This window comes from Oncorhynchus tshawytscha, linkage group LG05 (assembly GCF_018296145.1).
Source record: "Oncorhynchus tshawytscha isolate Ot180627B linkage group LG05, Otsh_v2.0, whole genome shotgun sequence".
Taxonomy (NCBI): domain Eukaryota; kingdom Metazoa; phylum Chordata; class Actinopteri; order Salmoniformes; family Salmonidae; genus Oncorhynchus; species Oncorhynchus tshawytscha.
The window spans coordinates 35,998,799-36,025,318 of record NC_056433.1 but is presented as its reverse complement, the minus strand read 5'-3'; the positions used below and the strand labels follow the sequence as shown (position 1 = coordinate 36,025,318).

The 26,520-nt window shown below is 44.1% G+C and overlaps 2 protein-coding genes across 10 annotated transcripts in view; one reads left to right on the top strand and one right to left on the bottom strand.

Annotated features, from left to right (window-relative positions):
- The first annotated feature begins 3,677 nt into the window (after positions 1-3,677).
- LOC112250567 (galectin-3-like) lies at positions 3,678-8,717 on the top strand. Of its 4 annotated transcripts, none has more exons than XM_024420824.2 (6): positions 3,678-3,763; positions 5,534-5,544; positions 5,749-6,399; positions 6,657-6,745; positions 6,969-7,140; positions 8,020-8,717. In XM_024420824.2, the coding sequence occupies exons 2-6, from the start codon at positions 5,539-5,541 to the stop codon at positions 8,176-8,178; spliced, it is 1,077 nt and encodes a 358-aa protein (XP_024276592.1). In that variant the 5' UTR covers positions 3,678-3,763; positions 5,534-5,538; the 3' UTR covers positions 8,179-8,717. The 4 variants fall into 4 exon arrangements, with proteins under 4 accessions (XP_024276592.1, XP_024276593.1, XP_024276590.1 ...); XM_024420825.2 differs by having other exon boundaries at positions 5,797-6,399; positions 8,020-8,716; XM_024420822.2 differs by having other exon boundaries at positions 3,681-3,763; positions 5,455-5,544.
- A 40-nt stretch (positions 8,718-8,757) lies between these two features.
- LOC112250566 (mitogen-activated protein kinase-binding protein 1-like) overlaps positions 8,758-26,520 on the bottom strand; it is a 43,294-nt gene continuing 25,531 nt past the window's right edge. For 2 of the 6 annotated variants that reach the window (XM_042321847.1, XM_042321849.1), the window contains exons 19-32: positions 25,691-25,845; positions 25,559-25,596; positions 21,128-21,340; positions 18,594-18,733; positions 18,283-18,422; positions 17,964-18,194; positions 17,789-17,855; positions 17,207-17,347; positions 16,900-17,075; positions 15,631-16,299; positions 15,330-15,438; positions 14,873-15,129; positions 14,553-14,638; positions 8,758-9,783 (exon numbers count right to left, since the gene is read on the bottom strand). In XM_042321847.1, the coding sequence (XP_042177781.1) occupies positions 9,526-9,783; positions 14,553-14,638; positions 14,873-15,129; positions 15,330-15,438; positions 15,631-16,299; positions 16,900-17,075; positions 17,207-17,347; positions 17,789-17,855; positions 17,964-18,194; positions 18,283-18,422; positions 18,594-18,733; positions 21,128-21,340; positions 25,559-25,596; positions 25,691-25,845 (2,680 nt within the window). In that variant the 3' untranslated portion in view covers positions 8,758-9,525. Of the gene's footprint in view, positions 9,784-14,552; positions 14,639-14,872; positions 15,130-15,329; positions 15,439-15,569; positions 16,300-16,899; positions 17,076-17,206; positions 17,348-17,788; positions 17,856-17,963; positions 18,195-18,282; positions 18,423-18,593; positions 18,734-21,127; positions 21,341-25,558; positions 25,597-25,690; positions 25,846-26,520 lie in introns of those variants that run through there. The other 4 variants (XM_042321848.1, XM_042321850.1, XR_006083418.1 and 1 more) reach the window with 4 other exon arrangements.

The window sequence follows — 26,520 nt, the reverse complement described above, 5'->3', positions numbered from 1 at the left end:
TTTTAGCTATCAATATCATTCAGGTGTTAAAATGAACATCTCCAGGAATAGCTTTACCATGGGAGGGTGAACACTGTCATAACACTGTCATAACAATGAAATAGCGATGACATAACTTTTACGTTGAGAGATGGATCAGCAGAGTTGATTATGTTCATCACCGTTACCAGTAAACTGTTAGACTGGGCCCTCTTGTGATGCGTTACAGACTCAATGCAATGACACAGACTTTTCACCCTATCTGCATAGGGAACCAAGCCCAGCTCTGACACAGTGGAGGTATCTGTCTGTTGTAATGCCATTACTGTCCCTGGCACAGAGACCATGTCAGGGAGTTGGTTAGTGTCTGTGAGACATAGTCTCATGACTGGCTGCTGAGCAATGAAGTCAGCCATGTTACCCACAGCAGAGTCAGAGCCCCTCCCTGTGTTCGTTGCGTTTGGAAACGGGGGTATGCACGACAATAGGTGCTGTCGTGCTAATTAAATGAAAACCAGTGTCTTGTGAGACACTTTGGACTTAACAGTTGGTTTCCCCCTGGTTACCACTTCGCACTGCTAACACCTACACACGCACGCGCGCACAGACACGTATACATAAAACACATACAACATAACCATACCCAGACAAAATTCCCTGGTTTCTATGGCAAAATTTCAATATTGTGTCAGTGTTGTTCTCTCTCTCTCTCTCTCTCTCTCTCTCTCTCTCTCTCTCTCTCTCCTCTCTCTCTCTCTCTCTCTCTCTCTCTCTCTCTCTCTCTCTCTCTCTCTCTCTCTCTCTCTCTCTCTCTCTCTCTCTCGAAAAAGGGTTGATGCATTCCAGCCACACCCATGACAATTTAAGAGCATCATTTTTTTGATATTATAGGGACGTTTTTATATAACCTATTTTGTTGTTGTAGTGGGGACAGTTACATTAGAACTTTAAAACATATATACTTTAAGGAAAACGTTTACATATAATTATTGTATTATTTGTATGTTTAGCTCACATAATTTAAAAGTATGCATTAGGTGTCTGTAATAGCGTAAAACATAGCAAAAACAAATGTAGACATTAATAAATGCATTTTTATAGCTTTTCCGAATATTTTTTTCATTGGTGGGGGGGCTGCCAAAATTGAGGCATGGTTGCTTCGAAACAGCGCCCCCTGTCAGTTATTGAGTGTATATGTACAGTGCTGTCAGAAAGTATTCACACATGACTTTTCCCACATATTGTTGTGTTTCAAAGTGGTATGAATGAAATAGATTTATTTGTCATTTTTTTGTCAACGATCTACACAAAATACCCTGTAATGTCAAAGCGTAAGAAAAATTCACCATTGGCAGCGATTACAACTGTGAGTCTTTCTAGGTAAGTCTGTAAGAGCGTTGCACACCTGGATTATACAATATTATACAAAGTTGGTTGTTGATCATTCCTAGAATGCCATTTTCAAGTCTTGCCAAATATTTTCAAGACGATTGAAGTCAAAGCTGTTACTAGGCCACTCAGGAACATCCAATGTCATCTTGGGTTTTCCTTTAGGATTTCTCATTTCTTTTTATAGTAAAAACATTCAAGTCCATGCCGAAGATAAGCATACACATAACATGATGCAGACACCACCATGCTTGAAAATATGAATAGTGGTACTCAGTGATGTGTCGTGATGGATTTGCCCCAAACACTTTGTATTCAGGACATACATTTTTTGCAGGTTTTTTTGCACCTTTTTGCAAACAGGATGCATGTTTTGGAATATTTTTATTCTGTACAGGCTTCCTTCTTTTCACTCTGTCAATTAGGTTAGTATTGTGGAGTAACTACAATGTTGTTGATCCATCCTCCGTTTTCTCCTATCACAACCATTAAACTCTCTAACTGTTTTAAAGTCACCATTGGCCTCAAAGGTGAAATCACTGAGCGGTTTCCTTCCTCTCCGGCAACTGAGTTAAGGATGCCTGTATTTTTGAAGTGACTGGGTGTATTGATACACCATCCAAAGTGTAATTCATAACTTCGCCATGCTCAAAGGGTGGAGCAGTGGTCTAAGGCACTGCATGTCAGTGCTAGAGCCATCACTATTAGACCATGGTTTGATCCCGGGCTGTATCACAACAGGTTGTGACCGGGAGTCCCAAGGGTGGCGCACAATTGGCCCAGTGTCGTCCGGGTTAGGGGAGGGCTTGGCTGGTGTAGGCCATCATTGTGAATAAGAATTTGTTCTTAACTGAATTGCCTAGTTTAAAAAAAAGAATATTCAATGTCTGCTCTTTATATTTTTACCCATCTACCAATAGGAGCCCTTCTTTTCAAGGCATTGGAAAACCTCCCTGGTTTTTGTGGTTGAATCTGTGTTAGAAATGCACTGCTCGACTGAGGGACCTTACAGATAGTTGTATGTGTGGGCTACAGAGATGGGGTAGTCACTCTGAAGGCGCTGTAAATTATTGCTTATGTCCTACATATACATTGGCCCACAGTTTTTTTTACAACAAACATTTTTATATAAACTCAGCAAAACAAGAAACGTCCTCTCTCTGTCAACTGCATTTATTTTCAGCAAACTTAACATGTGTAAATATTTGTATATTTTGAGACCTGGGCTCTTTGCTGGCCATGGCAGAACACTGACATTCCTGTCTTGCAGGAAATCACACACAGAATGAACAGTATGTCTGGTGGCATTGTCATGCTGGAGGCAAGAAGGGTACCACATGAGGGAGGAGGATGTCTTCCCTGTAACGCACAGTGTTGAGATTGCCTGTAATGACAACAAGCTCAGTCCGATGATGCTGTGACACACCGCCCCAGACCATGACAGACCCTCCACCTCCAAATCGATCCCGCTCCAGAGTACAGGCCTCGGTGTAACGCTCATTCCTTTGACGATAAACGCGAATCTGACCATCACCCCTGGTGAGACAAAACTGCGACTTTTTGCCAGTCCTGTCTGCTCCAGCGATAGTGGGTTTGTGCCCATAGGCGATGTTGTTGCCAGTGATGTCTGGTGAGGACCTGCCTTACAACAGGTCTACAAGCCCTCAGTCCAGGGATTGTGCGTTCCTGGTTTAACTCGGGCAGTTGTTGTTGCCATCCTGTACCTGTCCCGCAGGTGTGATGTTCGGATGTACCGATCCTGTCCGTCCTGTCTCCCTGTAGTGCTATCTTAGGCGTCTCACAGTACGGACATTGCAATTTATTGCCCTGGCTACATCTGCAGTCCTCATACCTCCTTGCAGCATGCCTAAGGAACGTTCACGCAGATGAGCAGGGACCCAGGGCATCTTTCTTTTGGTGTTTTTCAGAGTCAGTAGAAAGGCCGTTTTCATAACGTTTTCATAACTGTGACCTTAATTGCCTACCGTATGTAAGCTGTTAGTGTCTTAACGACCGTTCCACAGGTGCATGTTCATTAATTGTTTATGGTTCATTGAACAAACATGGGAAACAGTGTTTAAACCCTTTACAAAATTATCTTTGAAAGACAAGGTCCTGAAAAAGGGGTGTTTCTTTTTTTCTGAGTTTAGGTATCTGCTTTTAGTAAGATTGAAGAACATACTTTGATAAGGGAGATGTTGTGACAGGGAATCTTTTCCCCTGGGCGTGGCTCTTCCAGGAGAGTTGGGAGTGGCCTAATGAAAAAGGGAAGGTATAAAGGAGATCATAAATATGTGTGTGTGGATTCCTGCTATAGCTGTCTAGCTGTCACCTCAACAACACAGCAACAACCTGGTTCTACAGTGTTACATCTGAGGAGACCAGTGAATAACAGGTAACGTTGTATTCATTTATGTCTTGAGACTGAGTTTGAGATTGTATTGTCCCATTGGTTTAGAGCTCTTATCATATTTGTAATTTTTTTTTACTGTACACTGTGTTGCAATTTTAAATTCACTTGAAATGAAGCTTAGCTCCAGCTGTGCAGAATCATATTTCATGATACATAGAAGGGGAAAGGGGATACCTAGTCAGTTGCACAACTGAAAGCATTCAACCATAATGTGTCTTCCGCATTTAACCCAACCCCTCTGAATCAGAGAGGTGCGGGGGGCTGCCTTAATCAACATCCATGTCATCAGCGCCCAGGGAGCAGTTAATGTTGGGGGTTAACTGCATTGTTCAAGGGCAGAACGGTAGATTTTTCCACCTTGACAGCTCAGAGATTCGAACCAGCGACCTTTCAGTTACTGGCCAATGTGCTTAACCGCTAGGCTAGTGAGGGAATATTCCAATTAACTTTTGGCTGATCTCTGACATTGGTTAGCCCTCCCCAAAAGTTGGTGCTTGCTCTGCTCTGCGGCCGAGCCAATTTAGTTCTGGGCTAAAGGTTGATGTTAACCGACTTTAGAGTGTGCTATGCTGCAGTCCAAAAGTACTCCTTTGGCCAACCAACCTTTTGCAGTGTGAAAAGTCCTGGCATATAGAGTGAAACAAACCTCAATTTTGGCAATTATTTTCTAGGAGAGAGATTAGACATGTTCAGCAAGCTGTTTGAAAACATGTTTTAATTATTGTAAAGAAATATTTGTACTGATCTATGGAATGTTCAAAAGTAGAAAAATAATATGTATATATATATATGTATATATATATATATATATATATATATATATATATATATATATATATATATATATATATATGTATATATATATATATATATATATAAAACTAAGAACTCTAAGACGTTACGGCTTGAATGTCCCATTCTGAATGACAAAGAAATATACAAAGCAAATATGTTAGACTGAATTGTTGCTTCTTAATGTAGCTGCTGAGAAAAGGTAATCAACTTATTCGGGCAGGACTGCAGTTACGGTTTGGAGGCCTATTATGGGATGGGAGCCTATCTTATACTACGCATCCATATCATAATTGCGGTCATGCTATAGTCTATAAGACAAAGACAATGCACAGCAAATGCAAGACTAGCCTGAGGGCAGGTAATCAGGTTATGATGTAATTGGTGAGTAGCTATCTGTGGAATCTGATGTGCCAGGAGGAGAGGAGAGTCACTTGTGTGACTATGGCAGAATGATTACAGACAACAGATTCACAGTTCCATACACATTCCTCACAAAGGGCTTTATTATGCAATAGATGCCATATTGTGTCAATTTCCTCTGAGTGTTACAATGGTCTTTACTCCAGTGTTACAATGGTCTTTATGGTGACCTTCGACCTTCATACTCTGTCTATGAGTAGGGACTTGGTCTACAATAATACAGAGATGTTGTGAGCCAATTTGAATTAACCAAGGAATGTTTCCAAACTCCTGCTTATTTTGTCTGAGCTGTCAGTTGGTACTTTAGAGGAGAGGGGGACATGACTGTCCCTCTCTAATGTCCCTTAGGATAAGCTGGTATAATCAGGGATGAAACTGGGGGAAACGATGAACTTGAACTGAATGCCCTGATGACCTGACCGTGGTGACTTGCTAGAGGGATTTTTTTCTGCTGTTAGGGGACCATGGCTGCAACACTGCTTCCGTTTCTGATGAAGATAAAACATCGTAGTGATGCTGTTCTCTCTTTACTTACAGATACTATGGAAGTAAGTACCTCACCTCCTCCAACCTCTACACTGACAACTAACGACTGAGACCTATCCCTGAAAGGAACTGTCTCAGTATTCTTGACATATTGTGTGGAAATAGTCTGTGTCTGTATGTATAGGAGTGTGTGCATGAGTGTTGGTGCCAGTGTGCATGTGTGTATCGTTGACAGTGTGTGTGTGTATTAATCTTGACCCCCCCAGCTCTCTGATGCTCTGTGTGGCTGTCCGTCCTCTGGTTATACCCCCCAGGGAAGCAACGGTATCTGGCCCAGTCAGAAGCAACCAGGGGGTCTTGTCTGGTCGACACAGCCTGGCCAACAGCCCACCCAACCCCAGGCCATGCCCTGCTTTCCTGGGCAGCCCAGCACCCCCTGCTGGCCTGGTCCACAACCATCCCAACCAGCCCCAACTCCGGCTCAACCTCAGCCAATGCCCTGTTTTCCTGGGCAGCCCAACACCCCCTGCTGGCCTGGGCTACAGCCATCCCAACCAGCCACAGCTCCAACCCAAAACTGGAACTGGCCTGGTCCGCAACCATCCCAACCAGCCCCAGCTCCATCCCTAAACTGGCCTGGTCCCCAACCACAACCATCCCCAGCCCATCCCTGCCAGCCATGCTGGCCTGGACCCCATCCCCAGCCTCCCCAATTCCAGCCTCAGCCTACACCCCAGCATTTTCAACCTCAAGGCCCAGCTCTGATTCAAGCCCAGGCCCAGGGCCCCAGTCAGCCTAGTGTTCCAGGGTGGCCAGTCCCAGGCGTTAACCCAGGGTCTGGATGGCCATTAGGCCCTGTTCAGGACACAGATGGCTTCACACCTGCTCCACAGTGGAATCCGACACCAGCTGGACTGGTGAGAGACAAGGAGGGAGGGAAGGATTTTCTATATCAAATCAAATGTTATTGGTCACATACACAGGGTTAGCAGATGTTAATGTGAGTGTAGTGAAAAGCTTGTGCTTCTAGTTCCGACCATGCAGTAATATCTAACAAGTCATCTAACAATTTCACAACAGTGGATGTGGATGGAAGGAGGAAATTTGCAATAAATTGTGTTGGTGTGAAGACAGAGCCATATCCTAAATGTCAGTGTGTTGTGTTGGTGTATAGAGCGTGCCCTACAACCTGAACCTACAAAGAGGCATCTACGACAAGATGATGATCACCATCATGGGCCGGATCAAACCAAATGCTAAGCAGTGAGTTCATCAACTACCATATTCTACTATGGTCTTTGTTGTTTACTAGGAGTATTAAGATCCCGGAGAGACCCAGTGGAAGCATTGGACGTTAACATTACGTGTCAGTTTGTAAAGTTGATTGTTCTGAACATGTCAGCTGCCTTCGTCAGATGACAGTCAATCTGATCAATTAAACATCCTTTTTTGATTCATTTTTTTTGTTGGTTGTATCCCCCTCCAGGTTCACAGTCAACTTCCTGCGAGGTAAAGACATCGCCTTCCACCTCAACTCTCGGTTCAGTGAGGGGGGCAAGCAGGCAGTGGTGAGGAACACCAAGGTGGGAGAGCGCTGGGGGAAGGAGGAGAGGCACACACAAGGAAGTTTCCCCTTCATGGCAGGACAGTCCTTTGAGGTCAGTGGGAATATTCTTTACAGCAGTGCAACTGTAGCCCCTACTGTTCTAACTAATAAATGGAACATTGAAAAGTGTGTTTGCTATCATTAATTAGCATAGAACGATGGTTAGTTGTTTTTATTGATCTCTACTAGTTAAGGTTAGTACAGGGATAAAGTACTTTAACTAAAGTAGGTTATAGATCAGCACTGTGGGACATCCTCTCTCTGACGCATCGTCTGTGAGTCTATGTGTTTTTGAGTGTCCGGAAGGTAGTCAGATGTACCTTTCAGGGATCTTTATCGAACCAGGCTATTTTGCAAAGCCAATCTGGCTTAAAGCTGCAACGTCACTTTTGGGGCAACCTGACCAAATTCACATACAAATGTGTTATAGATCTGTCATTCTCATTGAAAGCAAGTCTCAGAAGCGGTAGATCTATGCACTATTTCTATGCTTTTAGTTCTAAAGTTGTTTTTTTGGCCTACTTTTGGTTTTGTATAGCAGCTTCAAACAGCTGAAGAAGAACAATACTTTTGCTCTTTGAAAAGATATTTCACAGTGGTTTAGATGCAGAGGTGGTCAGTGGCACCTTCATTGGGGAGAACGGCTCACAGTAATGCATGGAACAGAGTGAATGGAATGGTATCGAACACATCAAACACATGTGCTTGATTCTATTGCAGCAGTTCCATTACAGCCATTATAATGAGCCGTTCTCCTCTCAGCAGCCTCCTGTGTTCAGATGGTACAATGATTCTCTACACTATACTTGCTTGTTTTGTCAAACTGAAATTAGGCAAACTATTTGAATTTTTAGCAACCAGGAAATGACGTGATTTGAGTGATTTCTGCATAGTGTGTCTTTAAGAGTGTTCGCCTTTCCTTTCCTTTCAGATGAAGATTCTGGTTACGTCTGAGGAGTTCAAGGTGGCTGTGAACGGAGCTCAGCTGTTTGAGTTCAAACACCGCGTCAGAGAACTCAGCCAGATCGATCGCGTCAACATCCTCTATGATGTCATCCTCACCTCCATCAACGTAGACACAATGCCATGACACCCACACACAGTATATAACACTCAGCAGAGGCTACATGCATAACTTGGCATCAATCTGCATTTGTCTTTGCACCCGTTTTATGATGATGATCATGAGCTGTACACTTAAAACCACATTAATTCCCACTAACAAAACACTCCATCTGCAAATGTGTGTAATGTTAAAGGCCTAAGAATTCAACACTGCCATCTAATTGTAATTCTTATATTTCATATAACTATTTTCTGATGGATGTCTATATAAATATACATACTTTAGGACTTTGAACTGGCTAAAGATATCAGTAGCTACAGAACGTCTCTATATGAGAGGATTCAGCGTCCTTCAGAGGTCGATTTTAGAATCTAACCAGCTGGGTTAACTTTTGCCACTGTAAATCAGTTGGTAGAGTATGGCGCTTGCAACGCCAGGGTTGTGGGTTCGATACCCATGGGGGAACAGTATGGTAAAAAAAAGTATGAAAATGTATGCACGCACTACTATAAGTCTAAATGCTAAATGACTAAATGACTAAAATGTCAATGTAAAATTGTATGAAATAAAACCATTAAAATTGAATGAAGTCATCTTTGAAATATTTTTATTGTATCAGATCTCTCATACAACTGCAATATCAAGACGGGTTTGACAGTCAACTCGATGCACACAAACAAATCACATTCACACAACACTCACAATAAAACCAGGGGAAATAGACATTTAAGCATAGATTCAAAAACATGTGGAGTAAGGACAAAACAGTGTGATCATTGAGAAAATTCAGTGGCATCGCAGTTACAGTGAATGTAAACATGTCTACCCTTGCCATGCAAGCTAAAAAAAAATAGGAATGCACAGTTAAAAGGATAAAACCGGGCATTAAGGATTTATGGCCACTCCATTTTCTAAGGGAAAACCCATGTCATTTTCTCCCCTCAACAGTGGACAGGACATCACATTTGCCCACAGTGCAGTCCCAGAATAAATTAATTTTTCCTTCATTAATCCCTACAGCCATTCAAAATTAAATACAAATCCAATCAGAGTTTATTTGTTATGTGCAGGTGTAAAACGTACAGTGAAACGATTGCTTACAAGTTCTTCCTCAACGTAGCAGTAGTACTGAGTCATATAAAAGAAATACACACAAGACATTTTTAAAAGTACACACGAGAATCTTAAATGTAATTCATTCCATCTTCACTCTATTTAATATTTTATTAAACTTCTCTGAGGAAGTGTCAGGTTCTCATTGTTCTTATGATTACCGAGCGATTCCTGTCTGTGTGTATTTTCATAATGTGTAATTCGCATTTAATTCATATGCATGTCTGCTTGTATGCGTCTTCTGTGTATGTATCCTTTTTAGATCTTGTTGTCCAGTCTCTTCTCCACTGACTTTAGTAAGAGCTCAGAATACTGCTGCAGGAGAGCCAATGTCCTGTCCCCCTCACCTTTGACCCCTACCTCCCCTCTCATTGCTACCTCCCCCCTGAGCCCTTTACTTCTATGTTCAAGGTGAGGTAGGGAGTCTAGTTCAGTCTTCACTGTTCCCAGAGCCTCAAACAGAACCGTCTCCATCTCCCGCTGCTCTGCATTGACCTCTAACCCACTGCTCAGCACCTGGAGAGAAACATGACATACTTTATTGTAAACAGACAAGGTATAAACACACACAGATGCACACCCACACGCGTGTGCCGAATACAACAGGTGTAGACTTTACAGTGAAATGCTGACTTACAAGCCCTTAACCAATGCAGTTTTAAGAAAAATATTTACTAAATAAAAGTTAAAAATAAAAAATCAACAATAGAGGCTATATACAGGGAGCACCGGTACCGAGTCAATGTGCGTGGGTACAGGTTAGTCAAGGTAATATGTACATGTAGGTAGAGGTAAAGTGACTATGCGTAGACAATAAACAGAGAGTAGCAGCAGGGGGTGGGGGTGAGGGGGGGACAATGCAAAAAGTCTGGGTAGCCACTTGATTAGCTGTTCGGGAGTCATATTGCTTGGGGGTAGAAGCTGTTAAGAAGACTTTTGGACCTAGACTTGGCGCTCCGGTACCGCTTGCCGTGCGGTAGCAGAGAGAACAGTCTATGACTAGGGTGACTGGCATCTTTGGCAATTTTTAGGGCCTTCCTCTGACACCGCCTGGTATAGAGGTCCTGGATGGCAGAAAGCTTGGCCCCAGTGATGTACTGGACCATACGCACTACCCTCTATAGCGCCTTGCGGTCGGAGGCCGAGCAGTTGCCATACCAGGCAGTGGTGCAACCACATGCTCTCGATAGTACAGCTGTAGAACTTTGAGGATCTGAGGACCCATGCCAAATCTTTTCAGTCTCCTGAGAAAATAGGGAAATAGGCTTTGTCGTGCCCTCTTCACAACTGTCTTGGTGTGTTTGGACCATGATAGTTTGTTGGTGATTTGGAGAATGGGGGCATGCTCGCCCCCCCTTTTCTTGTTGTCTACAATCATCTCTTTTGTTCTGATCATGTTGAGGGAAAGGTTGTTGTCCTGGCACCACACTTCCAGGTCATTGACCTCCTCCATATAGGCTCTCATCGTCGTTGATGATCAGGCCTACCACCGCTGTGTTGATGGCAAACTTAATGAGGGTGTTGGAGTCGTGCGTGGCTACGCAGTCATGGGTGAACAGGGAGTACAGGAGGGGACTAAGCACGCACCCCTGAGGGGCCCCAGCTTTGAGGATCAGCATGGCAGATGTGTTGTTCCCTACCCTTACCACCTGGGGCGGCCCGTCAGGAAGTCCAGGATCCAGTTGCAGAGGGATGTGTTTAGTCCCAGAGTCCTTAGCTTAGTGATGAGCTTTGAGGGCATATGGTGTTGAATGCTGAGCTGTAATCAATGAACAGCATTCTGACGTATGTGTTCCTTTTGTCCAGTTGGGAAAGGGTAGGGTTGAGTGCAATAGAGATTGCGTCGTCTGTGGATTTGTTGGGGCGGTATGAAAATTGGAGTGGGTCTAGGGTTTCTGGGATGATGGTGTTGATGTGAGCCATGACCAGCCTTTCAAAGCACTTCAGGCTACAGAAGTGAAGGTCGTAGTCATTTAGGCAGGTTATCTTGGTGTTCTTGGGCACATGGACTATGGTGGTCTGCTTGAAACATGTAGGTATTACAGACTCGGCCAGGGACAGGTTGAAAATGTCAGTGAAGACACTTGCCAGCGAATGCTCGGAGTACGCGTGCTGGTAATCCGTCTGGCCCTGTGGCCTTGTGAATGTTGACCTGTTTAAAGGTCTTACATATGCTATGGCGAGCATGATCACACAGTCCTCCGGAACAGCTGGTGCTCTCATGCATGCTTCAGTGTTGCTTGCCTCGAAGCATGCATATAATTAATTTAGCTTGTCTGGTAGGCTTGTGTCACTGGGCAGCTCGCGGCTGGGCTTCCCTTTGTAGTCCGTAATAGTTTACAAGCCCTGCCACATCCGACGAGCATTGGAGCCGGTGTAGTAAGATTCGATCTTAGTCCTGTATTTATGCTTTGCCTGTTTCATGGTTCCTCTGAGGGCATAGCGGGATTTCATATACTTGTCCAGGTTAGAGTACGCTCCTTGAAAGCGGCAGCTCAACCCTTTAGCTCAGTGCAGATGTTGCCTGTAATCCATGGCTTCTGGTTGGGGAATGTAAGTACGGTCAACTGTGGGGACAACGTCATCGATGCACTTATTGATGAAGCCGGTGAGTCCCGGAACATTTTCCAGTCTGTGCTGGCAAAATAGTCCTGTAGCTTAGCATTTGCATCATCTGACCCCTTCCGTATTGAGCGAGTCACTGGCACTTCCTGTTTTAGTTTATTTGTAAGCAGGAATCAGGCCATACAATTATGTTCAGATTTAGCGAATGGAGGGAGAGGGAGCGCTTTGTATGCCTCTCTGTGTGTGGAGTAAAGGTTGTCTAGAGCAGTGATTCTCAACTGGGGGGGGGGTCGCAACTAACTTTACACAACGTTAGCGCTACACACTGCATGGCTTATTGTTGCTGACTTTACACGTGCAGCGCGTCACTTATGTCATGTAGGCTAGCTGTCAGAGTAAAATCATGGACAAGTTTTTAAAACATGCAGCCCCCTCGACAATGGAAGCAGCAGTAGATGACAACAACTAGGCAGACAACCCAGTCCCTATCAAGAAGAGAAAATACTGCCCCTGACTTCAAATGTGGTTTTATATAAGAAATAGAAGGCAGGCAGGGTGAGTGTAGACCACTGTGCGTCCTATGCAATGAGAGCATGAATGAGAGCATGAAACCCTCCAAAATGAAAAGGCATCTGGACACCAAGCATCCAAGCCACAAAGATAAGACAGCGGACTTTTAAAAAAAAGTCAATATATGGAGGCCTCACAAGATTCATTGAAGATCGTATGCAAGGTACAAGAAAAGGTACTTCGCACATCATACCTTGTGGCCCAGCGCATTGCTAAGTGCAACAAAAGCCCACACCAGCACAGAGGATCTCATACTCACTGCTGGGAATGATACGTGCACTTAAATCTTGGGAGAATCAGCCGCCAACAAACTTAAAAATCAGACCCCTGTGCAATGACACCACGGGGAGGAGAATCCAGGACATGTCTGAGGCCATAACGCCAGACATCAGAGCACATCAGTGCAAACGGCCATTACACACTGCAGCTTTATGAATCCACAGGTGTGGTGGCTAACCATGCAATCCTAATGGTCTTTGTCAGACATGTCTGGGATAATAACTTCAAGGAGCAGATTTGCCTACTACCACCACTGCAGAGTCTGTCTTTAACACAATGGATATGTACCTGGGCTTCGTGGGACTGGCCTGGGATGGGTGCGTCGGTGTGACCACTGATGGGGCAGCTACCATGAAGGGAAAGCACTCCGGAGTAGTAAAGCAGATGCTGGAGAGAGCACCGAGTGTGACGTGGAACCACTGCTTCCCACACAGGAGGCATTGGCAGCGAAAGACATGGTGCCTGAGCACCACGCCACTCTCCAGGATGTGATCAAGTGTGTCAACTATATCAAAAAGAGTTCCAGGGAAAGCAGGCGTTTCCAGGCCTTCTGCAGGGATATGGGGAGCGAGCACGAGCAGGTGCTTAATCGTGCATAGGTCCGCTGCCTACCTGCCAGATATGTTTGATCATCTGAATTCGCACAATGTGTCAAAGAAAGGGACGGGGGCACAATCGATTTGAACAGAGGGACAAAGTGGATGCCTTCAAGATGAAGCTCACCGTTTGGGCAACTAGCTGTATTTTTTCTTCCTCTTGTTGCACATGTGACATGCTGGTAGAAATGAGGTAAAACACATTTAAGTTTCCCTGCATTAAAGTCCCTGGCCACTAGAAGTACAGCCTCTGGATGAGCATTTTCTTGTTTGCTTATGGCTTTACACAGCTCGTTGAGTGCAGTCTTAGTTCCAGCATCGGTTTGTTGTCGTAAACAGACAGCTACGAAAAATATAGATGAAAACTCTTGGTAAATAATGAGGTTTACAGCTTATCATGAGATACTCTACCTCCGGCGAGCAAAACCTTGAGACTTCCTTAATATTTGATTGTGCGCACCAGCTGTTATTTACAAATAGACACAGACCACCACCCCTTGTCTTACCGGAGGCAGCTGTTCTATCTTGCCGATGCACGGAAAACCCAGCCAGTTGTATATTATCCATGTTGTTGTTCAGCCACGACTGTTCAGCCACGAAATGTAAGATATTACAGTTTTTAATGTCCCGTTGGTAGGATAGTCTTGAAGGGAGCTCATCCAGTTTATTCTCCAAAAGGTTTCACGTTGACCAATAGGACAGATGGTAGAGGTGGGTAACCGACTCGCCGACAGATTCTCACAAGGCACCTGGACCTGCGTCCCTTGTATCGCCGTCTTCTCTTCCTGTGAATGACGGGGATTTTGGCCTGGTCGGGTATCCGGAGTAAATCCTTCGTGTCCAACTCAATGAAAACATCTTCGTCCAGTTCGAGGTGAGTAATCGCTGTTCTGATATCCAGAAGCTCTTTTCAATCATAAAAAATGGTGGCAGAAACATTATGTACAAAATAAGATACAAAAGAACAAACACAAAACAACACAGTTGGTTAGGAGCCTGTAAAACGGCAGCCATCTCCTCCGGCGCCATTCTTCCAGGACATGGATCCAGACACACACACATTTGTTTTACTATCCTTGTGGGGTCCAAACAATTGATTCCTAATCAAAATCCCATTTTCCCTAACCCTAACCCTAAACTTAACCCTAACCCTAATTGTAACCCCAACCTAACACCGAAGGGAGGGGGTAAATGTCTCCACTTGTTTGAATGTTCCTTGTGAGGACTTCGGGTCCCCACAAGGACAGTAAAACCAAACACTCACACCAGACTGACCGTAGTATAGAGCTGGGTGGCTCTCCTCACACTGTTGTGCAGCTCTGCTACAGCCCGTCTACAGATTTCCACAGTGACAGGGGGATCTGTGGTAGAAAACATACATTCTGGTGTCTCATAATCATTGAGGAGCTGAGAGTAGTAAACACAAACATGCTACAGTGTAACACACACACACACACACACACGTAATGAATACAACACACACAAAAGGTAACACGTTATGGATGCATTGGTGTGAGTTAGTCAATTCGAGACAAACAGCACATACAAATAGGCAAAGGGAAGGTTTGAACGCTGAAGCCATTAAGCTGACTCACCGTTCATGCAGCAGTGTTGACAGTAGGAAGGGACAGTAACAGATGGACAAACAGGCCAGAAAGCACACAGACACTTGTGATGAAGAGAAGGGTGAAGCGGAGGTAGAGAGATGGAGTGACGGAGAGGAAGAGTGGCGGTGAGGATGATAGAGGAGCGTCTGCGTCGATTCAGACCTGGCTGGGGGTGGAAAGTCAAGGTGCTGGCCTGGACCGACACTAGAAGGGGCTCTCTACACACCGCCTCCAAATCTGGAGCACTGAGAAGGGAACGGAAAGGTTTCACGGGGAAACTTTGAAAGTTCGGAATGTATCGTTGTATTTAGGGGGCTCCGCCCTCAAACGACACCTTAGTCACCAAATGTTTGAATACTTTGTTTTCTAGCCAAACATAATGCACAATGAAGAATTTATAAGGGTGCTATTTGAGTGTATCCTAAGTAAATAGACTACAGTTTACCTCTCCGAGTGCTTTATAGGAAGCGAGGTAGGTGAGACGGACACCAGCTGGACGTTACCCCGAAGCCCTTGCATCTGGGCCGTAGTCAGGGAGAGGCGTTTACCGAAGGCTGCAGGGACAGACAGCCCCAGGTTGATTAGTATCAATGCCTTTAAGTTCACTAAACATTCCTTTAATCAACATTTTTCAGTATCTATAACATCCTCAATACAACATGTAAAAAAAAATCTAATTTCATACTTGCTTTGTGATGATGTCGTCTAATAACCTTGAAACTTTACAAAAAACAATTCTGGCATACTTTGGTGTTGTTTCCCGAGGGCAAGGTCTCTTGTCGGGGAAACAGTCCAATCAGGTTGCGGTTTGGTCTCCGGGCAGAGGCTGCACCGAGGGCTGAGTGGCTGTTTGCTGGGCAGGGGAATGCGGGAGGGTTGGATGCTCAGGGGCAAACTGGGATTGGAGACTGTCGCACATGGAGAAGGGGAGGGGCCAGGGAGAGGACAGGGAGAAGGGGAAGAGAGAGAAGAGGAGCGGGAACAGAGAGAGTGGGAAGAGGGGAAACAAGGAGAGGAGGAAGTGGGGCGGGGTGGTTCAGCCTCCAGTAGCCCACAAAAAGGCTTCCTGCTCTTGGGGCTGTTAGGTGTGTTTCTACTCCCTCCACTACCATCCTCCAGGCCTTGTGGTGTTAGGGAAGCATGGCAGGACAGTAAGCCCAGATGGAAGCCCTCTGTCAGGGATGCAGAGTGGCTGGTCTTGGCCATGGAGCTGGTGGTGGGACTCATGTAGTCGCAGGGGGATCTGAGCTTGGGGAATTCTAAGGGCAGGCAGGAGACAAGAGAGGGGGGAGGGGAGGTAGAGGTGGGAGAAGGGAAGCAGGAGTGGGCTTTGGAAGGGTGTATATCGAGGGGGAGGTGCTGGGGGCGAGGGCACATCTCTCCTCTACCACTGGAGGGGTTTAGGGAGCGGGGGACTATTGGGGGGGGGCAGGTCCAGGATCATGAGACAGTAGAGAGGATAGAAGAAAAACAGAATGCTGTTTATTGTCAATTAGACAACCAATGTAATGTAAACTATTTTTTTAAATGTCACATGTATATACTTAGACAGGTGTTTACTGATAAGCCATCAATCTTGTTTTGAGATCATGTGGCTTGTAATCCCCCTCTGAGGTTAGATTACTAATATGTACAGTATTATAATGTATGTGCTGTACTCCCCCTCTGAGGTTAGATTACTAATATGTACAGTATTATAATGTATGTGCTGTACTCCCCCTCGGAGGTTTGATTATTAATATGTACAGTATTATAATGTATGTGCTGTACTCCCCCTCTGAGACTAGATTATTAATATGTACAGTATTATAATGTATGTGCTGTAGTCCCCCTCGGAGGTTCGATTATTAATATGTACAGTATTATAATGTATGTGCTGTACTCCCCCCTCTGAGGCTAGATTATTAATATGTACAGTATTATAATGTATGTGCTGTACTCCCCCCTCGGAGGTTCGATTATTAATATGTACAGTATTATAATGTACTGAACATCAGTGACACTGAGCAACTCACCCTCTGTGGCCAGGTTCTGTACAGACTGGGTCTTCTGTAGTCCAGCTGCTCTGTCCAGCAGGGCTGGAGCTCTGGCCAGGGGGCTTGACATCCTCCACAGATGAGCCCCAAGAGGCCTCTTCTTCTGGGGGTGGGAACGCAGCACAGTGCCCCTTTCTGGAGCACACACCTCCAGTCTGACACAGGGAGGAAAGCTTCATCAATCAATCAAATCATATTTGTCACAAATATATGATAAAATAATATTTTTACTTGCAAATATTTCTCACAAGTGACTTAGTCCCCCCCCCTCTCTAAAGCTACTCACTTTGTCCCCTCCTGCCCTCTCGCAGGGGTCATGGGCCTCTCCCTGTCTTCGTGGCTCTTCCCCCCCTCCATCAGTGGTCTCACCTTGGACACCAAGGGCCCCTGCTCCCTCTCATGGGCCTTGGAAAACAGAGGGGTTCTCCTGTAGAGAGGACATCACCTGGTTACAGTGTACAGTCCTGTACTAGACAGGGTGAAAGCAACTCTAGTCAATTTAAAAAAGCTCTGTTGGTGTTGCGTACATGTGAAAGTGTAAATGGGCTTCCATATGTATGTGTGTAAAAGTCTTTAGGGTCACAGACGTGGATCTTACACGTTTAGTTCTATGATCTCAATCAGTTAATATCCATTTTTGAGCATTTTGAAGCATTTATGGAATCAAAACAAGCACATAAAGGTTTCATAATTCATGAAGGTCATGTTGACGGACTGATATTACCGTATAAAATCTCTGCAGATCTCATTTTTGCCTTTTATCTCAAAACTCCATTCATTTACCCCATAGGAATGGCCAACAAACCAGAGGTAGAAAATGCTAGCTCATTTAGGTTTTTTATGACTACAAGCTAGCGAGCTCTATTACCTGTTGTAGGAGCCTCTGGCCAGGAATCGCGCTGACATGCTGACGTTGGGAGCTGTGCTGTGCTCTTCTGTGGAGGTGGATAATTACAGTCAAATAATTGTAATGTGTACCTGTACAACAGTTTATGGGTAGAATGTCACCTCCATGTGCAAAGTTGGAATGTGTCCTCTCTTACCCATATTGCTGGGCTCAGCCAGTGTTTCAAAGTGGTGTCTGAGGAAGGCCTGATGGTGACCGTCTTCTAGAGGGTCAGAGACTTTCCTCATCGCCTCATCCATACTAGACACTTCCATCTTCCTCTCCTCCTCATCATCCTCTTCCTCCTCCTCATCCTCTTCCTCCTCCTCATCCTCCAGGTCAGAACTGTCCTCGTCTGAGCTTAGAGGCTCTGCTGTGCCCTCAGAGTCTGGGAGGAGAGGTCAAAGTTCAAAAGTCAAAAGATATATGTAGGTATGTATGTATGTAAGTATGTGTGTGTGCGTGCGTGTTCTTACCTCCATGATCCGGGTCAGGAGTAAGCGCTCTACTCCTATAGCCCACAGAACAGGCACTGTCTGGGCTCTGTCTGTCCTGGCTCTCCGGCCCATGGTTCCCCCTACTCAGGCTGCGGGGAGACTCCTTCACCAGGTAATCACTGAGAGGGAAGAGGATAGGGGATAGGGGAGAAAGAAGGAATGAACAGTGAGAAGACAAAAATAAGAGCTAGTCAAAAGAGAGACAAAGTCAGTAAAATGATAGATAAAGAGAAACATGAAAGGAAAAATTGAAGGTCGAAGTGGTGTGTGTGTGTCTAAACATAGTGTACCTGCCCCGTCGTCTGGCAGCGTAATCGCTACCCTCAGGGTACAGCACACGTCCATCAGACCCCTGGGTGCCCAGGTCAGAGTCAGAGTTGGGGGTCAGCCAGGCAGCATAGTGACGTCTCTTAACCCGCTCCTCCAAGTCCTGCTTATACCACAGAACAGAGGAGCATTAGGGTTGGAGAAAACCAAATTCAAGTCCATCTACGTACCTATCTATAATCTTTTACTAATCTATTAGCCATCGGTCAGGGATGGGCAACTTTGATGGGGGTGGAGGCCACCAAATATCTGCCTGCCTACCCACGTCCATACCCCCCCTCCCCAACCCCCACATTGCGAGCAAAACATTTTGTGGCCCCACTCTTGACAGCAATTCTACACATTTTGCCATGGGGCGAAGAGAAGATTTTAAAATGTTATAACTAATTTCCTGAAATTCTACTCATCTTGCCATGGGGTGGAGAGGAAAACGAGCTGTTTTACAGCCAACGTCCTGCAATTCTACACATTTTAACATAGGGTGGAGAGAAATGTTTGCAGTTTTTAATATGATATCTGAGCAAAAATGGAGGAAAACTAAACCTCCGGAGGACCCATCACCCTTTTACTCCCTCCACTCGACCTTCCCTTCCTCTGGATCTGCTGCTAAAGCCCCTTTCTACCACTTTAAATGTCAAGCGTCTGCCTCTAACCCTAGAAAACTCTTTTCCACCTTCTCCTCCCTCCTTAATCTTCCACCCCTCCCCCTCCCTCTCTGTGGAAGACTTTGTTAACCACACTGAACAAAAGGTTGAAAACATCCGCTACTCATTCACTCAGCTTATTGAGTCCACTGGTCTCACTCACACAGAACTACCCTACGGCTGGACCTCTTTCTCCCCTCTCTATCCAGTCGACTAGTGAGGTCTGGCTGCCCATCCCCTCCTCCAGACCATCTCTGGAGACCTTCTCCCATTCCTCACTTCCCTCATCAACTCATCCCTGACCACTGGCTGCATCACCTCGGACTTCAAAATGGCCCGAGTTGCTCCCCTCCTCAAGAAACCAACACTTGACTCAATTAACGTCAAAAACCATAGACCTGTATACCTTCTTTCTTTTCTTTCTAAAGAAACTTGAGCGTGCTGTCTCTAACCAACTCTCTCATTATTTTTCTCAGAACGATCTTCTTGAACCTAACCAGTCAGGCTTCAAGACAGCACACTCAACAGACACCCCTCCCCTCTGTGTTACGGAGGCTCTCCTCTCTTCTCATCCTCCTAGATCTAGCCGCTGCCTTCGACACCGTGAACCATCAGATCCTCCTCTCCACCCTCTCAGGGCTGGACATCACACTCTTGGATTGCATCCTACCTGGCAGGCCGCTCCTACCAGGTGATGTGGAGAGGATCTGTGTCTGCACCAGGTACTCTCACTACTGGTGTCCCCCAGGGCTCAGTTCTAGGCCATCTCCTCTTGTCTCGATTCACCAAGTCATATCCTCACATGGTCTCTCCTATCATTGCTATGCGGATGACACTCAATTACTTTTCTCCTTCCCCCCTTATGACACCCAGGTGGCGACACGCATCTCTGCGTGCCGGGCAGATATTTCAACTTGGATGGCGACCCACCACCTCAACAAGACGGAACTGCTCTTCCTCCTGGGGGAGGCCTGCCCGCTCAAAGACCTCTCCATCATGGTTGACACCTCCACAGTGTTACCCTCCCAGAGTGCAAAGAGCCCTGGTGTGACCCTGGACAACACCCTGTCATTTTCTGCAAACGTCAAAACAGTGACCCACTCCTGCAGGTTCATGCTCTATAACATCAGTAGAGTAAGACCCTACCTCACCACAGGAAACGGCGCAGGTCCTAATCCAGGCACTTGTCCTCTCCCGTCTGGACTATTGCAACTTGCTGTTGGCTATGCTCAAACCCTACACCCCAACCCTCCCACTCATTCTGCCACCTTGGGTCTCTTGGCCCTCCCACTCTTGGCCACCTCCAAACTCTTCTCTATCCTAGCACCCAAATGAAGTTAGGACAGCAGAGTCCCTGCCCATCTTCCAAAAACATCTGAAACCCTACTTCTTCAAACAGCCCCCCCCCCTCAAACAAAAATAAACATTTACCAGCACTTGCACTTGACCCCCCCATCCTCCACCACACCCAAACCCACCCCTCCTTCTAGCTCTGACTCTACTGATAGCTACGTTATCGGAGAAAAATGTACTTTCCATGCTCTGGATAAGAGCGTCTGCTAAATTACGTAAAATGACAATCTGAGCGAGACTTCCTAACAAACTCGGACCATGATAAGAAATAGCTGGCCATGAAACTAACTTCTGCTGACATGGGCTAATTGACTGACTATCAGTGACTAACATAACAACTGAGAAACTGCTGATGCAAAAACAAAATTTCAGAATTGCACCTTGTTTATTCTACTATTCTAAATCGCTTATACTCCATCAGAGGACCCGCCAGTTGCGGCCCGCCAGTTGCCCATCCCTGCTATAGACGCCAAAGCTCTCCCTCCTCCCCCTCTACTTACCGAGGCCCCTTGCAGGCTGGAGGTGCTCCCTGCGTCGCTCGCTTTGAGCCGGGAGGCCGGGCCTTTCTTGTGAGAGGAGCCGGTGATGGAGAAGGCCTCTAGCTGTCTCAGGTCCAGCATAGACTTGACCATGAGTTCCAGAGAACCCATACGACAGGACCAGCGACGCCGGGGCCGACTGGAGGGCTCAGGGGCCAGAGGGCTGTCTAGGGCCTGGAGAGGAGAGTGGAGGGAGGTGAAAGAAAGACTGAACACTCCTACATATTTATTTGGTCAGTGAAGCTAAAATGTTGAATTTGGCTCAGTACTGCAGCATTTTGGATTCAAGGTCAGATTTCTTTGAGGTTATTTTGATACATATCTGTTTTACCGTTTACTTTATGTATCTTGCCCCACAATTTGAAAGTTGTCATAAGTATTTGAACAAAAAATGTATTTAGTCAAAAGTTTAGTATTTCGTCCAATAATCCAAGCACACATATCTACACACATAATCAAGCTTGTGACTCTACAAACTTGTCGGATGCATTTGCAGTTTGTTTTGGTTGTGTTTTGATTATGTTGTGCCCAACCAAAGTGAATAGTAAATAATGTATTGTGTCATTTTGAAATAACTTCTATTGTAAATAAGAATAGAACACTTCAAACATTCATGTGGATGCGAACATAATTACAAATAATCATGAATGAATCGTGAATAATGATGATTGAGAAAGATTACAGATGCACATAAATCATGCCACCAAAACATGCTAACCTCTCATCATTACCAATAATGGTCGAGGTTAGCAATTATTTTTTGGGGGGGGGGGTATGATATTTATACCTTTAACTTTCTCACTCATCATTGTTCACGATTCATAGAGGATTATCCGTAATCATGGAAGCATTCACATTAATGTAGAAGTTTGTATTTCTTATTTATTTTATAAGTAACTCCAAAATGGCAGTTATTTACCATTCATTTCTATTGGGCACAACATAATCCGAAACACAACCAAAACAAACTGAAAATGCATCCAACAAGTTTGTAGAGTCACAAGCTTGATGTAGTCATTGTGTGCTAGGAATATGGGAGCAAATACTCAATGTTGACTAAATGTAATACACTACAAGTGAATTTTTCCAAATACTCATGACATCTTCAAATGGGGAGACTACCCAGCTAACACATTTGGTTCCTTGGAATGTGTGTGAACGTACGTTTTTGGTTTTCCATTAGTTCTGGGAATTAAGTTTCCTTAAACTTCCTAAAAGTTTTTTTAAACATAGTAAAAAAAGAAAATCACTTCTGACTCTATGGTTCCTTAGAAGTTTGGGAGGTTTTATTAAAGCTCTGAGAACAGAAATGATAGGTTATTTGCAGGTTTATGAATAACTTCCTAAAAACTTCCACTGAATGTTTCAATAAGACTTTTAATAACATTGCTAGCTTGTTTTGGGTTTAAAATGTTTTTTTTTACTCCAAACGCATGGAAATTCCTTACTCATGCATACAAAATGTTGTGACACGGCATCAGTCAGATTCAAACCTATAATCTTCTGTTCTCTATCCATAGAATTAGTCCACAGCACCACCAGGATGGAGCTAGCACGCTATGTTTTTTTAAAACTCATACTAAACTGATTATCTATTCAAACAGACCCTATTTAAAAGGAAGCAAGCCCTCATTAAGATCAGGTGTGGTCAATTAGTGGGCGTGGCCAAAACACCTGCACATACTTAAGATAGAGGATAGGGAGAGTTTTGTTGACGCTGAGAACGGAATGTATATGTTTTTACACAACGGGTGGGTCTAATCCTGAATGCTGGTTAAAACCGCATTCCAGTCGGTGTCTATTCCACAAGTTACCACCGGCTAAATCTAGGACATTAAAATGCCTATTTACTCTGTTCCATCTGACTGCGCAATCCACTGTCTCATCAGCCCAGCCAGGCATGTTATCAACTTGATTTCCACATAAAAAGCATCTAGACATTATCTCACATTTCTTCTCGACCAACATTTAGTTTTCAACAGCGGAGATTTGTATAAACCTTGCTGTCCGTCTCTCCAACATTTGCTACATTGTTTCAATATTCAAATTCGATCTCGAGCTGTCCCATAGTAACGAACGGGTCGGGACGAGAGATAGGCAGGGAGCGTTTCTCAGCCAGTCGAACTCATGAATCAGCTTGCATAGGTTTTATGGATATATAGGTAAAAAAGGTCAAACTGAACGAAGTGCAGCTACTGTAGTTTGCAGTCTTTCCAGATTCAGTTTGAAGTGATTGTGTTAGCTGTGTCATTGGCTAGCTCCTCTGAACCAATGTCCTGACGAGTGAGCACATTTTCTATGCCAGGCGAAATCGCGCCTCATTAGCTCATTGATATGGATGTATCCAAATAACTGTCACTAGAAAACAGCATAAACAAATGCAAATACAACTACTGTTGTTATTCTATCTGCACTGTTTGGCGATTTTGTAAATTAGCCGTAGTTGGCTAGCTAGCAATGGAACGAACGACTGAGTCGCGTCCATAGATCCAGAACAGAAAGACTGAACAACTTGGTCACATCTCTGGCCACCGAATCAATAGAACGAACAACCAGCCAGCTTGGGTAGCAACCCTAGACTTGTATCGGGGCTCTATCTTGTGGAAGGATGAAATGGTATGAATATATTAATAAAAATAACGTTATTAATTAAAATGTCAATCACTACTTGAATATGTTGGTAACCCGTTGTATAAAAGTGATAATGCCCTCGAAGCAGGTGGGTTGAGGATAAATCGTCACGGTTTGCTTCTCGGCCATTATCAATTAATTAAATAACATTGTTAGAACGTTCTCCGAAAGTTAACGTTTTCTTGTGGTTTTCATGGAAAGTTTTCTTCATGTTCCTGGAACAATTTGAGAACATGCCTATCCCAATGAGGTTGAAGTAGTGCCGCTAGCGGGACAACTCGACAACATCCAGGGAAATTGCAGAGAGCCAAATTCAAATTAAATTACTATAAATATTTAACTTTCATAAAATCACAAATGTAATACATCAAAATAAAGCTTAACTTGTTGTTAATCCAGCCGCCGTGTCAGATTTCAAAAAGGCTTTGCGGCGAAAGCAGACCATGCAATTATCTGAGGACAACGCCCCGCATACCAACACATGGAAAACATATTTCAACCAGGCAGGTGCAACACGAAAATCAGAAATAGCGATATAAAAAATGCCTTACCTTTGATGATCTTCTTCTGTTGGCACTCCAAAAGGTCCCAGTTACATCACAAACGGTCCTTTTGTTCGATAATGTCCTTCTTTATATCCATAAAAACTCAGTTTAGCTGGTGCGCTTGTCAATAATCCACTCAGTTTCCCTCCATCAAAATGAATCCCAAACGTTACTAAAACTTTTCCAAACAAGTCAAACAACATTTATAATCAAACCTTAGGTATCCTAATACGCAAATAAATGATACAATTTAAGACAGAGAATAGTATGTTCATTACCGGAGATAAATAAGAAAGAACGCACTTTCATCCACACGCTTTGAAACACTACAGCCAAAATGGGATCCACCTAGAAAAACTACAATTTCTGGGTCATTTTTCCAAAAACCAGTCTGAAACTCTATCTAAAGACTGCAGTTCCTAGGGCTTCCACTAGATGTCAATTTGGGAGGACTTGGGTTTATAATTATAGTACTAGCCATTGAAAACAGTGGTAACCTGATATTTTGGGGCGGTTTCGCCTGCCATATCAGTTCTATCAGTTCTATTATACTCATATAAGTATAAGAAACAGGCAGTTTACTTTTGGCACGCTTTTCATCCGGAGGTGAAAATATTGCCCCCTATCCCAATTAAGTTAGGAAACCTTCAGCAAACCAGTTGGAGAACGTTCCTAGACCATTACTAAAACTGAAATTAAATGCAACTATGTTTGAATGTTTAGTAAACGTTCTGTTAAAGTAATGACATACCAAGAAAATTATTTTTTTTGTCAAGTTCCTTAAATGTGCTGAGAATGTTATAAAGCCAAGGAACTATCCTGCACCATTCCCAGAAAGTTGTGGGAAGTTTGTATGAAAAATAACCATAGCACAACCACGCGCTCACCAAGCTCTAAGAAACATATGGTTCTCAGAACGTTATGTGCTAGCTGGGTAGGTACATAGTGGTTTTATTTCTAAACTATAAAACAGATCTGTATGAAAGTGTGCTCAAATAAAATATGACATTCTGTACGGTTGCCTCATAATATGAATTATAAAACATTTGATCTCAAATGCTGGAGTATAGAGCCAAAATAAGGAAATTAGTGTCACTGTCCAAATAAATATGTAGGGGAGTGTAAGAAAGAGTAGCATGACCAGCAGAGGGCAGAATGGAGCAACCTCCGTGTGTGTGTGTGTGTGTGTGTGTGTAACTACAACAGTTCAACAAACCTTCTTTGATTCCCAGTCCTGTCCTTCATCCGAGGCACCTATAATAGACAAGAATGCAGTATTTCATGTAGAAACACTATAGGTAGAAGTTTCCCAAATGTTACATCCAGATATGACGACTCTGTTCTGTACCTGCGTCGTCGTCATGGCTACTCCCTGAGGAGGTGTTACTGTTTACTGTGATCTGTTCCAGGTCACAGGGATCGTCCCTCTCCTCTGAATCCTCCACCTCACGGTCACTCTCTGATGACATCAGACCAAGAGCCGGTGCACTGTACACCTCACGCCTATACCACACACAACAACGAGACAGTAGGACTGGGCGATATGGCGAAAATATAATATCATGATATTTTAATATTTTGGGATGGTATTTGATGTTTTTGAATAACAAAATAAAAAAATGTGCTTCATGAGTAGTGCGTGACCCTAGTGTGGCAACACATACGTTCTAAGATATTTCAAGAAATGTAAATGGTGCATTCTCCATTCTGATTGTTTTATTACCGAACAGTCAAACTTTAACCCCAACATTGTTTTAGCATTTTCATCAATTTATGCATTTCTTGCACTCATTTGAGATAATTTCCACATATGGCTGCATGATATGGACAAAAAAAATATAGGCCTTATTTTTTGACCAAATATTGCAATTACGATTTGACTTGAGATTTAGATCAAAACACTTGGGTGAACAGTTGGAATCATGGGAATAGAATGACTATTCTAATTCTATAGATAGAATATAATAGTGGGCACTTTGAGTACAGTTTAATTTGACATGACAAATAAAAAAGCAAATAAAAAAGCCAGGGAGGAGTTATTGTGACAGGGTAGGAACCAAAGTGTTGGTCAGTGTTTCCTAATCTTTCACATATTTCACGTATACTTCCTCTCCGGCCTCTAAGTCATCAGGCTGCTGATTATCCTGCACACCTGTCACCCTCGTCAAGTGCACCAGC